The 14,789-nt window shown below is 34.4% G+C and overlaps 1 protein-coding gene across 1 annotated transcript in view; it reads left to right on the top strand.

Moving 5' to 3' along the window:
* The first annotated feature begins 342 nt into the window (after window positions 1-342).
* LOC144439658 (high affinity cGMP-specific 3',5'-cyclic phosphodiesterase 9A-like) overlaps window positions 343-14,789 on the top strand; it is a 46,988-nt gene continuing 32,541 nt past the window's right edge. Inside the window, exon 1 of the mRNA XM_078128897.1 lies at window positions 343-580. Coding sequence (XP_077985023.1) covers window positions 512-580 — 69 coding nt within the window. The 5' untranslated portion in view covers window positions 343-511. The remainder of the gene's footprint in view (window positions 581-14,789) is intronic.

Genomic DNA, 14,789 nt, shown 5'->3' with positions numbered 1-14,789 from the left:
TGTGTATTCTTTCCATCTGTCTATCATCATTATAAATCATGATAACCGACTGTTGCATATAATAATTGTTTCTGGCCGATCCTTGGTGAAGCTTTACTTTCATATCGCGTCTCCTAGCAACCGTCGAGCTGGCGAACATCCTTTCTTATGATTGGCTTCATTACCGTGGTTGACTGCCAACGTAGGGGGTCGTGACGTCAGTCGGACATGGCATGAAGCCGTATAGATCTGTATCATTGCTTACTTCCCATCTATCCTGGATGTTGTTTCCATGGAGTCAATGATGACAGGAGCTTGGACATAAGGATTTCACTGACATTGGTGATTTAACGAGCCAGTAGAACGACGTGTGTTTTTGTTGAGGATAATTCATAATACACGGCGTGTGTATTTAAGGTGGTTTTGGCCCGCTCTTTTCCTCGCGTTTGCCAACGATTATCTCACGAACGGAGACACGCTATCTCTGCGGTGGAATTCTAACCAACTGTTCTAAAAAAGACATTTTGGAGAAATGGGGAATGGTGCATCGTACGATGCCTCGAAGACGATACATTTGGATGTCAGCGGGAAACTCCAAAAGGTTTGTGATTTGTGATTATTTGAATATTTTGAAAATTGGGTGTGATATAATTACAGACAGAGAGAGACGACAACACATATAATACAAGTAACCGTATGTCGATGGATGGCATCGTTAATATTGAATTTCGTAAATCGCAAGCTCTCGGTATTCGGCACCTACTCGAATATATCGACCTATAAACTCATAAGTGGCTTACTATTCACTGAACTCGCCGGAATGCGATGTTATAAAAACACAAAGTATTATCGAAAATAGCGTTATTTTCTGGGTTGATACAACCCGCAAATGCCGCGTTGCCACGGAAACATTTTGTTGACATGAGCTGCTCTCAAGAGATTTAAAACCTGTGGCTGAAAATAATCAATCATTGCGTAATGTGATGGACGTATCCTCAAACAAGTGCTTTTTGATGCAGTTAATGAGTTTAGACAGCAGAAACGAAAATCTATATTTTACATCTGAACGAAAACCTGCGTATTTATTATACACATACACATTTTGCATTTTCTGTGCATAATACTTATTATTACGGTTCTATTGGTTTTTCTGTGCACTTTGTGTGGGGTTACGAAATCTCATTTCGTTGTTATTAGATTACCTTGCCACTGTAATTACTTTGTGTTTCTCTACGATGCTTTGCTCGTGTACAGAGCGGTCTGGAGAGAGTTGTGCTCAAAGACATATCTAGTACAAAATGAATCAAGTACAGCCAGCGTCACTTGGTGTTGTCGAACAACGTCTGCAACGTTTGGGCGATTATTAGTAAGCCGTGTGTAGAAATGGCGGGAACAGTAATGACGATAATGTATAAAAATGATTGCAATTAGAGAAAAGAAAACCCCCAAAAGAAACTCGTTCCCTTCAAAGAATGCTTGACAGGATTAAGCGGCGAACAGACATTTTTGTTCGTCTCATTGTGGAACTAGGGAAGGAAAAGACACATCTACACAAACGATATAGAAAACCATTCCACACTTATCTCTTGATCTTGATATCCGAGGCCGCTTACAGACGATCGTGCAAAACTACATGCACGTACGATATTCAATACCATTTCCTCACATTTATTTCCACTCAGTTGAGTCATCCATCACATTCACGAGACACACATATCTGACACGTTTATTTATCACCAAATTAAGCAATGGGAAAAAAAGATCACTCAAAGAAAACTAACAAATTATCACGTAATTAAAAAAAAACCAGCCTTGTCAAACACCTTCTGCCGTTTTGACAATTAGACGTTCACTTCAACGTACTGCGATGTTTATGTGGTGACTCATGTCAGGGGGACATTAAAGACAAATCTCTATTTAGTGGTCTGAGGACAAATACAACAGTTGAAATGAGCGATACATTGATAAAACAACGTTATAAACATATTTAAAATGGAAGCCAAAATACATTGAAACAAGTGATCGTCTAACTGGACAAAAATCGTACGAAAATTGCTACATTATAGCGTCTGACTGGACACAAATCTTACGAACTTTGCTACATCTTATTGTCTGGCACAACAAAAAAGGACGTACAATCAACCAGTGACCTTTGATAAAAGTATACATTGTTACAATGTATATATTTGGCAACATTCTTCGAAGACAGTGGTGTAGCTAATGCAAAGAAAACGTAGCAAATGTTGTTTTTATCAACCCAAACTTTTTAAAGTAGTAGTGTTACTAGGATTTTTGTCATGTTTGACCAAACATTGTTACAATGTTAGCAAGATTTTTTGTTGAACAAGATGATAAAATCCCTCAGCGCAATTGTCAGTAGTTCCCCATACTGAGGTCACATAATTAAGTGACGAAACCAGCCGTAGAATGTTAAAAACTAACTTTGACACAAATATTTGCTACAGTAAAGCAATACATTCTACCACCCAACGCTTATCCGATGAAAATAATTGTAGAAACGCTATCCTTTGGGACAATTATTCGTTTTAGTGTCTGTATTTTTCACATTACATTTACTCTCGTTCTATGAAAAAAATATCAAATTTGGTAAGATATTTGTTGAGCTGCGTGAAGTTTTTTTTATCACGTCATATGTTTTTGGTTGCTTTATAAGTATCCTTTCTCCACCCTGTCATTACATGATACACAAGTAATGAGTGAAGTGTTATAGAACGCGGTTGAAATTAAAAGCAGACGTGCCATATTAATTTTCATATGAATTGTCGGAAACAATTTTATACCCAATTACACAAAATATTACTTTACACTCTAACACGTTTTTCGTGCGTTATGAGAAAAATCTGTCAACATTCTGAAGGCTAGGTATCAATAAAAAATAACAATTGCTCAAAATCGGAATGTAAATATTAAAAATAGATAAACATGATTAGATAAATAAATATGTATAGATGAATAAGTAAAGAAATAAATGAAAGAATAAATAAATAAATAAATAAATAAATAAATAAATAAATAAATAAATAAATAAATACAAGACATGTATGGAGACAAACACAGACAAGCAGACACATAGACACAGGTACATAGACACAGACATAGATCGAGGGATGGATAGATGGATGGATGGATGGATGGATGGGTCGATGGATGGATGGATGGATGGATGGATGGATGGACGGGTTGATGGATAAACAGACAGGTGGATATATGAATGTATGAATACAATGTACAGATAAGTAAATAGATAGATGGACAGACGGGCAGGCAGGCAGACAGACAGACAGACAGACAGACAGACAGACAGACAGACAGACAGACAGACAGACAGACAGACAAGTAGAGCAGAGAGCATTTTCTCTTTTTATATTTCAGGAAAAAGCGCATTTTAATCTGCAGTGTACATTCATTTTAATTCGATGAACGTAGGTTTATATCTAGTATTTGCACATTACGAAAATTCCTCAGACAAGCTTCGCCACCCATTTATATTTTTATTGAAATCGATATTTCATTTTAACTAGCGGATAATTTCCATCCGCAGCAATTAAAAGTTAAATTTTGAAATTTGACGCCATAGATTTTTATACTTTGTCTCTATCGTTTATCACGAAGATAAAAAGAATTTGTTGGGATCTGACGGTTAAGATCTGTTACAGAGAATACTTCTAAATATAAAGAGTTTGGTTTCCTCAGTTTGTTAATATGACACCGTTGTCGTGGTACAATGCACGCATACGAAAATGATATATGTAACTAAAGTCTCTCGCTCTATAAGCCACGGTGTTACATATCATCCACTCTGTTTGTACTTAATGCTTTGTACCGGGATTAATCTGTCCATCCACTTTGATTGGTAGTGTATATAGCCTGGCGAGATTAAAGCGGTGATTGAAAAACGCGGCACTCTGATGCATTTGTCGTGTACATAATGCTTGTTTGAAATGCACTCAACGATAGGCAGCCGGCACTAGCCTTTATCAGACACTTCTACCGTATGATTTGAATAACCGCTATATATCTTACTGTGTCGTTTTCATTTCCTGCTGTTTAGAACGTATGTATGTATGTATGTATGTATGTATGTATGTATGTATGTATGTATGTGTGTGTGTGTGTGTGTGTGTAGGTATGTATGTATGTATATATGTATGTATGTATGTATGTATGTATGTATGTATGTATGTATGTATGTATATATGTATGTATGCATATAGGTCAGGAAATTACTGCCATAACCAAACTGTTCATTGATTTGTCAGACAGAGCACTTGCTTCAAAGGGAAGTCGCTTCAAATTTCCCTGTAATTATTTCCTTCTGAAATGTCAATATTGGAATGTACTGGCCAGTGCAGTACAAGCGTCAAAATGAACAATATCATTTTTATCTGCATTTACATAAAACTGTGGGTGTTTTTAACTTGTGTAGGTAGTAGTAATAGTTTATATAATGGCCTGACATCTTTCTTAACATGTCACAAATCTGTGTATAGTTGCTTCTATTTTCACTACAAATCGATTATTCTATAAGATAACACAATGTATATAATATAGTTCATGAAATTACTAATGCAGTGAGTTACATCTTTGCCTCAAGGTCATATAACTTCATTTTTCTATATGATATTATATAACAGTGATGTCTAGTTGTATTTCACGAACACTGATGAAATAATTGACATTCAAATGTATACAAAACACCTGTAATCAAGCCTTCAGTTTACTAAGATAGACGCAAACTATATGTTTGTAAATCTAGTGTTCTTCAGTATGGATTGCACAAGTGTTGTCCGATTCTAAATCACCCTGTGATGAAGATGGTGTAAAGATTGAAAGTCACAAAACAGCCCTGCAAGATAACAGAGCTCTAAATAAACTAGTTTTCAGAGATTACCCACTGAGACTATAATTAAACAAAGGTCCATTCAAAGATTATCACTGTTGTATCAACATGTTGAAATAGTTTTAGTTTGTGTGTCTGTCGTAGTAAATTACAATAGTAATATTTAAAGTGAGAGCTCTTATTTTGTTACTCAATCATCTGTTATATTATTATATCAACGCAGTTTTAATTGGAATGTTAGAATACACAAATTCTAGACAGCGGGAGGTCAAAGTTGACTATTTGTTGATTGATATTTTAACTCTGTGACCAAATGAACGTGTACTTTAACCTCCAAGAGGTTTGATGGATTTGATTGTGTTGAAATAGATAGTTATATATACCATATAAATTGATCATTATGACTTCCAAGATTTAAGATGAGAGAAAATATCGCCTTTAAATCTGCATGCGTTCCTCATTATAACGTATACTACAGCAATGAAAGAATCAAGGTTTTTAAGTTCATGACCCAACGTACTGGCTCTCTGTCTCCCTCAGTCTGTCTGTCTGTCTGTCTGTCTGTCTGTCTGTCTGTCTGTCTGTCTGGGTTTTTTTTTCTCTCTCTCTCCCAGCAAAATAATTGCGAAACACCTTTCTACATCATAACATAGTTAAGCGGCTAATCAACTTGATACCTCTTTCATAAAATGAAGTTACGACATGTATTTTCATCAGATAACGCTTGGAGTGAGATTAATGTTGCAGTCATTTGTTTCAATTTGAGCTTTTAACATTTTACGGCAGCTTTCCTCCCTTAAATGAGAGACATTCATATAATTGAATTGTGAACGACTGGCAGTTTGACTTGAGGGATATCCTGTTTTCGGAACAGTGAATACCATTAAAATATTTACTGTGGTGATACTTTGTGATATTTAACGATAGTAAGATGCCACATAAATATTTACTGGTCATGGAAGATGGTTAATCGGATAGTGTAGTTCTTACAAATTGATGAACGGATATGTTTTGCTCTGTTCTAATTTGTATGTTTTGTCGAATAAAAACACTTTGCTTAAATTTATTACCAAGCAACCTCACAATTATACAATGGAAAGCAGTCAGTTGACTTGAAGCAAAATGTCGTCTGATTCGTCGGTTGGTGCGACAGAAATATTGTTTACATATAGTGTCAATCTACTACATACATTTATGGTAGTTACTGTTGTTTTTATTTAGTACTTTAGAGCAAGTGGGTTTGTGCTTGTTTATGATTGACTCTGCAGTTGTCGTCACTGAAGTAGGGAGGGTTATTTTTGTGTTTCACCCCGGGTCTGCAGACTGCATGGACTGGACAAACACGGAAAAAAGACCGACGCGAGGGTATTTAAGTGATGCGCGCGCTGACCAGAAACAAGTTTTGGGGGCCTAAGACTGTGTCTTTGTATTTCACGTCTGGCATGACTAAAAGTAAAATATCGCTAACATTGTTACAATATTTCGTCTGGATTGACTAACTTCTAAATCTTACTAACACTGCTTCTGTTCAATGTTTGGCTTGACAAAAAATAACAAGAACATTTCTTCATTTTCTTTGTATGAACTAACGTTATCTTTGCATATTGTCGTCAAAACACATACATTGCAATAATCATTCTTTCTCATGGGTATCAATGGATTCAAATGTAAAGGTGATATTTCAATTTTTGTTGTGCCAGACAATAACGTGTAGTAAAATGTTAATTAAATTTTCTCATGCCAGACGATAACATTTAGTAATGTTGCAAAGATGTGGTTGAGCCAGACATTAAAATGAAAAATAATGTTAGTTAGATTTGTTGGCGCGCCAGACGACAATTTGTTTCAACTTAATCGGTTGCCATAGCAACTGTAAACTTGTGTCGCCTTCAGTGTTTTTCAAAATTACACAAACTCTTCAATGTAAATTTTTCATACCGGTATTTCAAGTGTCAATTGAACATTTTGGAGATGAAAATGAATACGTTAAAAATTCGCTGTCACAGATTACGTGATAAAAATCAGTTCGAGTGCGAAGATCCATAAAATCGAATTCTTCTACTTTCATTTAGAAATATCACACACACACACACACATACAACACACAAACATGCTCAGAGGGTACACATCTATGGTTGCCTTAAAAAAAATTAGTAATTTTTTTCACATTTTGCCCAAGAATTTGATTAACATCATATTACAGATACGGCGATAAATACTATAACATTTGCTTGCACATCAAAAGTCACCATTTTTGGAACCATGGAAGGACTTATTAAGTAAAAGACGTTGAAACTCCAACGTCTTGGATAAAACCGATGCAGTTATGAAATAACTCGGTTGAAAAATCCCAAGCTGGAGGAAGGAGGGAGGGGAGGGGGTGATGTTATTAATTTACAACCATAGCTGTTGAATTATTGTTCATATATGTGGCCCACACAATTCATGATACTATTATATAAAAACTGACTGAAAGATAAACAAGCCATTGATTATGATGGCAGAAAAGAAATATCAAAATAATTATGTACAGCTCAACCTACGGATGGTCTATTGAAATTGATGTCTTTGATCGGAACATTTTCATTTCAGCTTCTCGCTTGTAGAAAAATCTCTGAATATCAATAAAATGTGTTTTCAATAGAACATAGAACATCATTCATAGAGAGTGGATTTATCCCGGTTGATTCCTCGATTTCATTGATTTTTGAAAGAGACCACGAGCGGATTAGTCGTGTTCATCGAAGACAAACACTAAAAGAAATACATGTATTTACGTTACATTTAATCTGTTTTCGGCACTGGTATTTTAACAAACATGATCTGATCAACATTTCCACATAGTCTCGTCTTTGTATTAAAGTGGCCATATGGGTGAGGATTGGGTATTTATTTTAGATTTTTCATTTATAGAGCAATTTTATCATGGCTTCCTACTTGAAAAATCAATGTGAAATAATATTGACCAAGTCTGTGTTTTGTAACACAATACATTGTAAAAAGTTTAAAAGTGTGTAAAAAGTGTGTTATTGTACGTACAATAAAACAATTTTAAACATTTATCAATCTTTTGTAATGTTTTGAGATACAAACAAGGACTTGGCATAGTTTTTTTCCCATTGATTTTGCAAGTAGGAAACCTTGATAAAATAGTTTTATAAATTAAAAATCCAAAATATATACCCAATCCTCATCCATATGGCGAAAATTAAAGCTGCAATATATTTACTGATTTGTTTTTGTAAATGCAAGTTACTAGACGTTGCACATGTTACTTAGGTCTAGATTGCATCCATAAGTTGTGAGGCAAAGATCGAAAATCATGATCACGTTGGGGCGTTGCTTTTAGGGTGTGGACACACACAAAAAAATTTGATGGGATTTATTGTACCATGGCATATTACATGTCAGCTTCACAAACACATCATGCACATGTACCCACATATGATTCAATACTGTTCAGGGTGTACAATATTACGGTCGTCATTGTATCTAACAAAACTTAAAAAAAAAATAATAACATTCCAGTTGCGGCTTTTGCAGCTTAAACGTCTGACCGTGTTAAATGGATAACTCTGGCCTTGGTTCAATGGCAGCTAAATGTGGTCGATGCAAATATGACATGAATGGTCACAATACTAGAGAACGAGCAGAAGGATTTAATTGTTTCTTCCCGCCATTGGTAATTCCGAACGATAACAAAAAATGACATTTTGACCAGAAATTAACAACTCTTTTTTTGTGATTTTCAGCTATCATTTACAACTAGAGTTTTAGAGTAGAGAAATGCTGGTCTTTTATGATGATTGTGTTTCTGTGTGCAAAATAGCAGTGGCCATGAATCAGCTCGTCAGCTTACCAGCCAAGAGTGTAATATCATTTTTCATATTTCATCTCCATTAACTATCTAGTTTCGTTCGTCCTAGCGGGTTAATTGGTAGACCTGAAGCAAATTGGTTATCAGGGGATAGGCGAATAAATAATTATGTTTTTTTACAGTCAAATATATACAAATAACAGATTTAGATATGAAATTATGGTAATAATAATAGGGTTACAAAAGCTAATTGGTTATCAGGGGATAGGCGAATAAATAATTATGTTTTTTTTACAGTCAAGTAAATGCAAATGGCAGATTTAAAAATGAAATTATGAAAATAATAGGGTTACAAATGCAAGTAACAAATGGTTACGTGCGTTGTGGTGGTGTAGTATCGGCTCATATTTTAATACATGTTATATAATGTGATAATGCCACATACGCTTCGGACGCGTCCCATGTTTAGCTTCGTGTGTCCAAACATAAAACACTAGTGTTCAGATCTAGAATGTATGTGTTCTATTTGCTTGTTCTGAACACTTACTCTGTGTTCAAAAACTGTTACAGTGTTCTGATGCGTCAACAGTGTTCTAGTTTATAAGATTTTGAACATATGTTATGCGTTCAAAAATAAAAACACTGTGTTCTAAATCTGAACACATGCGTTCTAGTATTTACATTGAACACATATACTGCGTTCAAAATCTGTTACTATTAAGTGTTCTAACATGTGTTCAGGAACTGAACACATTACTTTAGAGTGATACAAAGCATTTAATTAATCTGAAGTCGTGAGGCATGACGTGATATTTAGCAGTTAAAGTGATTTTTCCAAAAACGGTGGTTACATACATTATATACTTAGTAATGTGATGTGATATATTTGAAAATGACATGGCGTCATGTGAAAGTGTCTCTTTACGAGCAATATTTTGGTATACATATGAAATATTATGTTCATTGTCTCCCCTCCCCAATTGTTCTGACATACAATCCACCATGTTTAAGCCCTTACAGAAAAGGTCGCTGCTCACTCTATATATATGTCGTCTATATATGCCTTTGTCTAACTTCCGGGGGAGGGGGGAGACGTGGTTATCGTTGTTTTCGCCATTCAATGTAGAAGTACAGATACATAATGTAGCCAATGTGTATTACTTGGAAATATTAACCCCAGGGAATATGATACTTGCCTTTTGAAGTAATGAGTGACGTGACAAGACATGATCATTAATCATGCAATGGGTTGCAGTCTTCCATTTGAATGCAATATTGTTCACTGTGATGTGATGATGTGATGAGACGTGCTTCGAATCGAATTGAAAGGCATGATACAAAGCTACAATACACAATAACATAAGATTGAACGGACTTAAAAGATATTATATAAAGTCGCTGTCATAAAATCCTGTAATTCCCGAATATATAAATATGACGATATATACATTTTATGTATTACGTTGTTGTTGATGCGATTTAGTTGGCATCATCAACCAGACAGCCCCGACACCAATGTTACCATAGGAGCTAAATGATTAAAACAAAGTGAATGAGATCAGATAAACGTTATTTGACATAAAATAGCAATATTGAAAACACTACATAAAATACTAGATTATTATATGTACTTCCATCAGGTATTTAGTAACACACAGAATGAGTTTATTTTGGCATTCCTGGAGTACAATGCGGACACACCTTTTCACATACATAGCAATAATGTATTGCCAGCACAGTAAAGTGATATTCAACCTAATTGACTTTTAATGAATTAACATGAAGAACGGAAGAAAACATGTCGTTCACAGTCGACTATCTAATTATCTTTTGTATAGTAAAGATATAGTGCGGTCAGGGGTTCACAGTATGTTACCATGGTGATGATGTGTAAGTTTGTTGTCACCTATAGATCATTGAAATGTAAAGAGCAAACAAATTCTATAGATATTGAAATTCAATTTATGATTCAGAATAGAAATTGATACTTGACTCCATTTTATGTCATAATATGATATCTTGGCAAGTTCTATAGAATTAAATCAGGTTAATGAAATACCCATGTATGTATGTATGTATGTATGTATGTATGTATGTATGTATGTATGTATGTATGTATGTATGTATGTATGTATGCATTTATGCATGCATGCATGCATGCATGCATGTATGTATGTATGTATGTATGTATGTATGTATGTATGTATGTATGTATGTATGTATGTATGTATGTATTTACGTATGTATGTATGTATGTATGTATGTGAAATTGTGTTTGTATTATATTTGCAAAATATACGCACACATATAGCTCTGAATACTTATAATACTGTTAGTAAAAATGAAGAACAAAAATGTATATGTATGAGATGCAGACGTACTGTGTAATATGATATTTCAGTTACGGCATCAAAGTGCTGCGCATGATATGGGATAAATTTGTGAAATAAGTACACGCCACCTGTTATCTTCCCAATATAACTGACGATGAAAAGAAATCAATACCTGATGTAAAAAGAATTGTGACAGCAAAATGATACGGATGTGTATTTGACCAGGAGTCTCGTTTTATAGCATTATGGCTGGTTCATCAATTTGTTTAGCCGGTGTATTGATCTGTTAGAAGACATTCACGTGTGCAAAATATCTAATGGTTGACAATTGAGGTCACTGTAGCTTTACTGTACACGGCGACATTTTATACGGATTTTTTCCCTTCAAATCAGCGTGAAATTCTAAGATTAATGAACAATAATTTAGGTTAATATACACAGTTAGACCTTTCTACATTTTGAAAAAAAGTCAAATGTTTATAAGTACATCTCCCGTGTGGAAATCACATTCTTGTGTGTGAAATATCTTACAAGAATTGTAATGGTGTGCACGTATGTCATAGTTATACATGTAACACACCGCTTCTGTTCTTTATAACATCAGAGCTAAGTAGGTCGTTGTGAGTGCACTATATCACTTTTAAAATCAATCATTTACATATTTTACATTCTGTATTTAGCTTACTGAATCACATTACCTTTTCCTTTACATAGTAAACTTTAAGCATGAATCAAAAGCAGTTATGTATATATAAACAAACATTGTAAATAAATAAATAAATATATAAATAAATAAATAAATAAATAAATAAATATACATATAACTTTACACTGAGGTTCTAAATATAAATAATATCATAAACAATACAGTTCTGACCCAAATATTTCGAAGAGACTGAGCTTCTCTTCATCGGTGGGTCTCCAGTTCTGAACCACAGATATATATATATATATATATATATATACATATATATATATACACACACACATGTGGTTGATAAACTCGCGGTTGTTGATCTATTCCATAACATTTCGTTACATAGTTACGACTTGTGAGTTCCTAGTTCCTATCTATCTATCTATCTATCTATCTATCTATCTATCTATCTATCTATCTATCTATCTATCTATCTATCTATCTATCTATATGTCTGTCTATCTATCTGTCTGTCTATATAGCTGCCTGCCTGCCTGCCTACTTATCTACCTACCTACCTACCTACCTCCGTACTTACACATACACATACACACATACATACATACATACATACATACATACATACATACATACTCCAACCATGCAATTTGTTTCTATTATACCACGAATTAAAGGCAACACATTCACCACTTTTGACAACACGATTTTTCTGATTATTGCTTCTTGGCCGTAGCGACGATGGCGTCCTTAGTATACCCGGTAGCAAGAAATATAGAAAGAATGCGCGTTTCCACTGCGTACACTCATGAATAAAATGTACACCTGGTAAATTTAAATAAGGCTAATATATCATTCAGAGATTACCATTTACACTCTAAATATTTACATAAACTGTTATGCACTCTGATGAAGTGTTGTTTCTTTTCACACATCAATTGGTTACTCTGTCTCCATAGGAACGGTCCGACTACGCACCTGTAAATTCTAGCTGCACTCTGCAGTTCGTGGTGTTATATGCTTTTTGCATTAACAGTGGGACAAGCTTTACTTATTTTACTAACGTAATAGCAAATTGTGTTACAACAGTTTTATCTTGATCGAATATTACGACGTTGCCAAACAAAACCATTGTTAAGGTAACATACGTTTTTTTCCTTAAAAGTACCCGAAGGGCTTTATTTCCAGACAAAATTAATGGCCGCCAATTTTACCAAGGCTTTCGCGTCCGGGAAGCAGTACATTTCAATGGCAAACACTTTAAATTTTCAGCTATGGCAAACACAGAAACGACGACTATGGAACTATACATACATGACCACGTATAATATTTGTATATTTCACTAGCGTATAAATAGGTTTTTGAATTTTGAGGTATCGATCTATCATATCTTTGGATTATCGTATCTTTGGGACCCGGTAAGATCTTAGGATCTGTCTATGCTCAATAATGGTGGCAATGACATTGTTTAGAAAGTTTTCTGCCCATACAAGCATACTGATTGACTTAAAAGGACAATAAAAATATTTGTGAAAAGAACAATATGGAACACAATTCATTACAATAAAGACAAATAATCGAGTATTTACAAAGACGAAGTGTGATTACTATAATTATACTAGTTATTAGCCGGGTGACTTTCAAGATAAGACTCAATTTACTCAAATCGCTCACCTATCTAATTTTGGGTTTCATATATGCCGGTAACTCTGTACGCCAAAAATTAAGTTTACATCTCAAAACGAGGAGAACTGGTTGTATAATATTCTATTGTCATAATGGTTTATATTCTTGGGTAGCGACACATAATTCGGAATATAATGAACAACGTAACACGAAACATAGACGAACGAGTGTTTGTCATTTAGAAGGGGCTAATTCCCATATCTGCTAATTTCATAACAGGTTGTTGTTTGCATGAAATAAAGATACTCGAGTTATGTAAATATGGAACTATACATGACTAGGTATAAAATTTGTATATTTCACTGCCGTGTGAATAGTTTTTTGAATTTGTAGTATCGATCTATTGTAACTTTGGATTTGCAAATAGTATGTGCAGGAAAGATAAAGTGGGTACGAGACGATGTGTGGAGTAAAATCGGAACTTTTTTTATGAAAGTCCTAAGTGCAGCCTCATGGCCTCACTCACAGCTGAAGCCAGGTTAGAGATTCTCACAGCTCCAAGATATCAAATTATATGAGATGGTACCTTTCGTTTTAAAAACTATGTGGACTCCTGCAATAAAAGGTCGTTGGCAACATGTATAAAGCATCATGCCTGAACCCAAAAGAGTAATTATAAACCCATGACAGATCGCTCATTCACAAACCACTCTACTTTATCTAAATGTGATTCACAGGTCCAGTTTAGTCTACATTGTGAAACTGTTCAGGTAGAAGGTTGAGCCGTTCTTTACAAAGAATACAGAATCTGATTTAAAAAATCCATTCCATCTTGTTGAGTGGTAATGTAAACTGTGTAGTAGGAAAGATGGTATTTGAGGAAGTCACGGTTTTTAACAATATATAACAATGTATGTAACAACAAATAAAATGTAACCATGGCTACCCGGGCATTTGCAGGAAAGTTATTTCTCCAAACATCTCAGATAATTGATTACCACAACTGCAAATAATCAAATTTTCTTCTGCATCTAGGCATGCTGAGTTTGTATGGCAAAGTGGATAATGTAATGGGAAAAAGATATGAAAATGAGAAGAAGGATGAGATGTTGACGAGTGAGCAAAATAGGAGGGCTGTTGAATTTCCATCTTGTTCACTTTATAAGAAAGAACACGTTTTATATAGAAAGAACCGTTAGTCAAACATACAAAGAACATGTGTCAAAAATAGAGAATATGAGTCAAATATATAGAGAACGTAAGTCAAATATAGAGAATATGAGTCAAATATAGAGAAAACGAGTCAAATATAGAAAGAACGTTAATCAAACATAAAGAGAATATGAGTCAAATATAGAGAGAATATGAGTCAAATATAGAGAATATGAGTCAAATATAGAGAGAATATGAGTCAAATATAGAGAATATGAGTCAAATAGAAAGAGAACATGTGTCAAAAATACAAAGAAAATTAGTCAAATATAGATATAACATAAGTCAAATATAGAGAGAACATT

The sequence above is a fragment of the Glandiceps talaboti genome, chromosome 9, assembly GCF_964340395.1.
Source record: "Glandiceps talaboti chromosome 9, keGlaTala1.1, whole genome shotgun sequence".
NCBI classification, from domain to species: Eukaryota; Metazoa; Hemichordata; class Enteropneusta; family Spengelidae; genus Glandiceps; species Glandiceps talaboti.
This window is presented reverse-complemented; position numbering and strand designations above follow the sequence as displayed.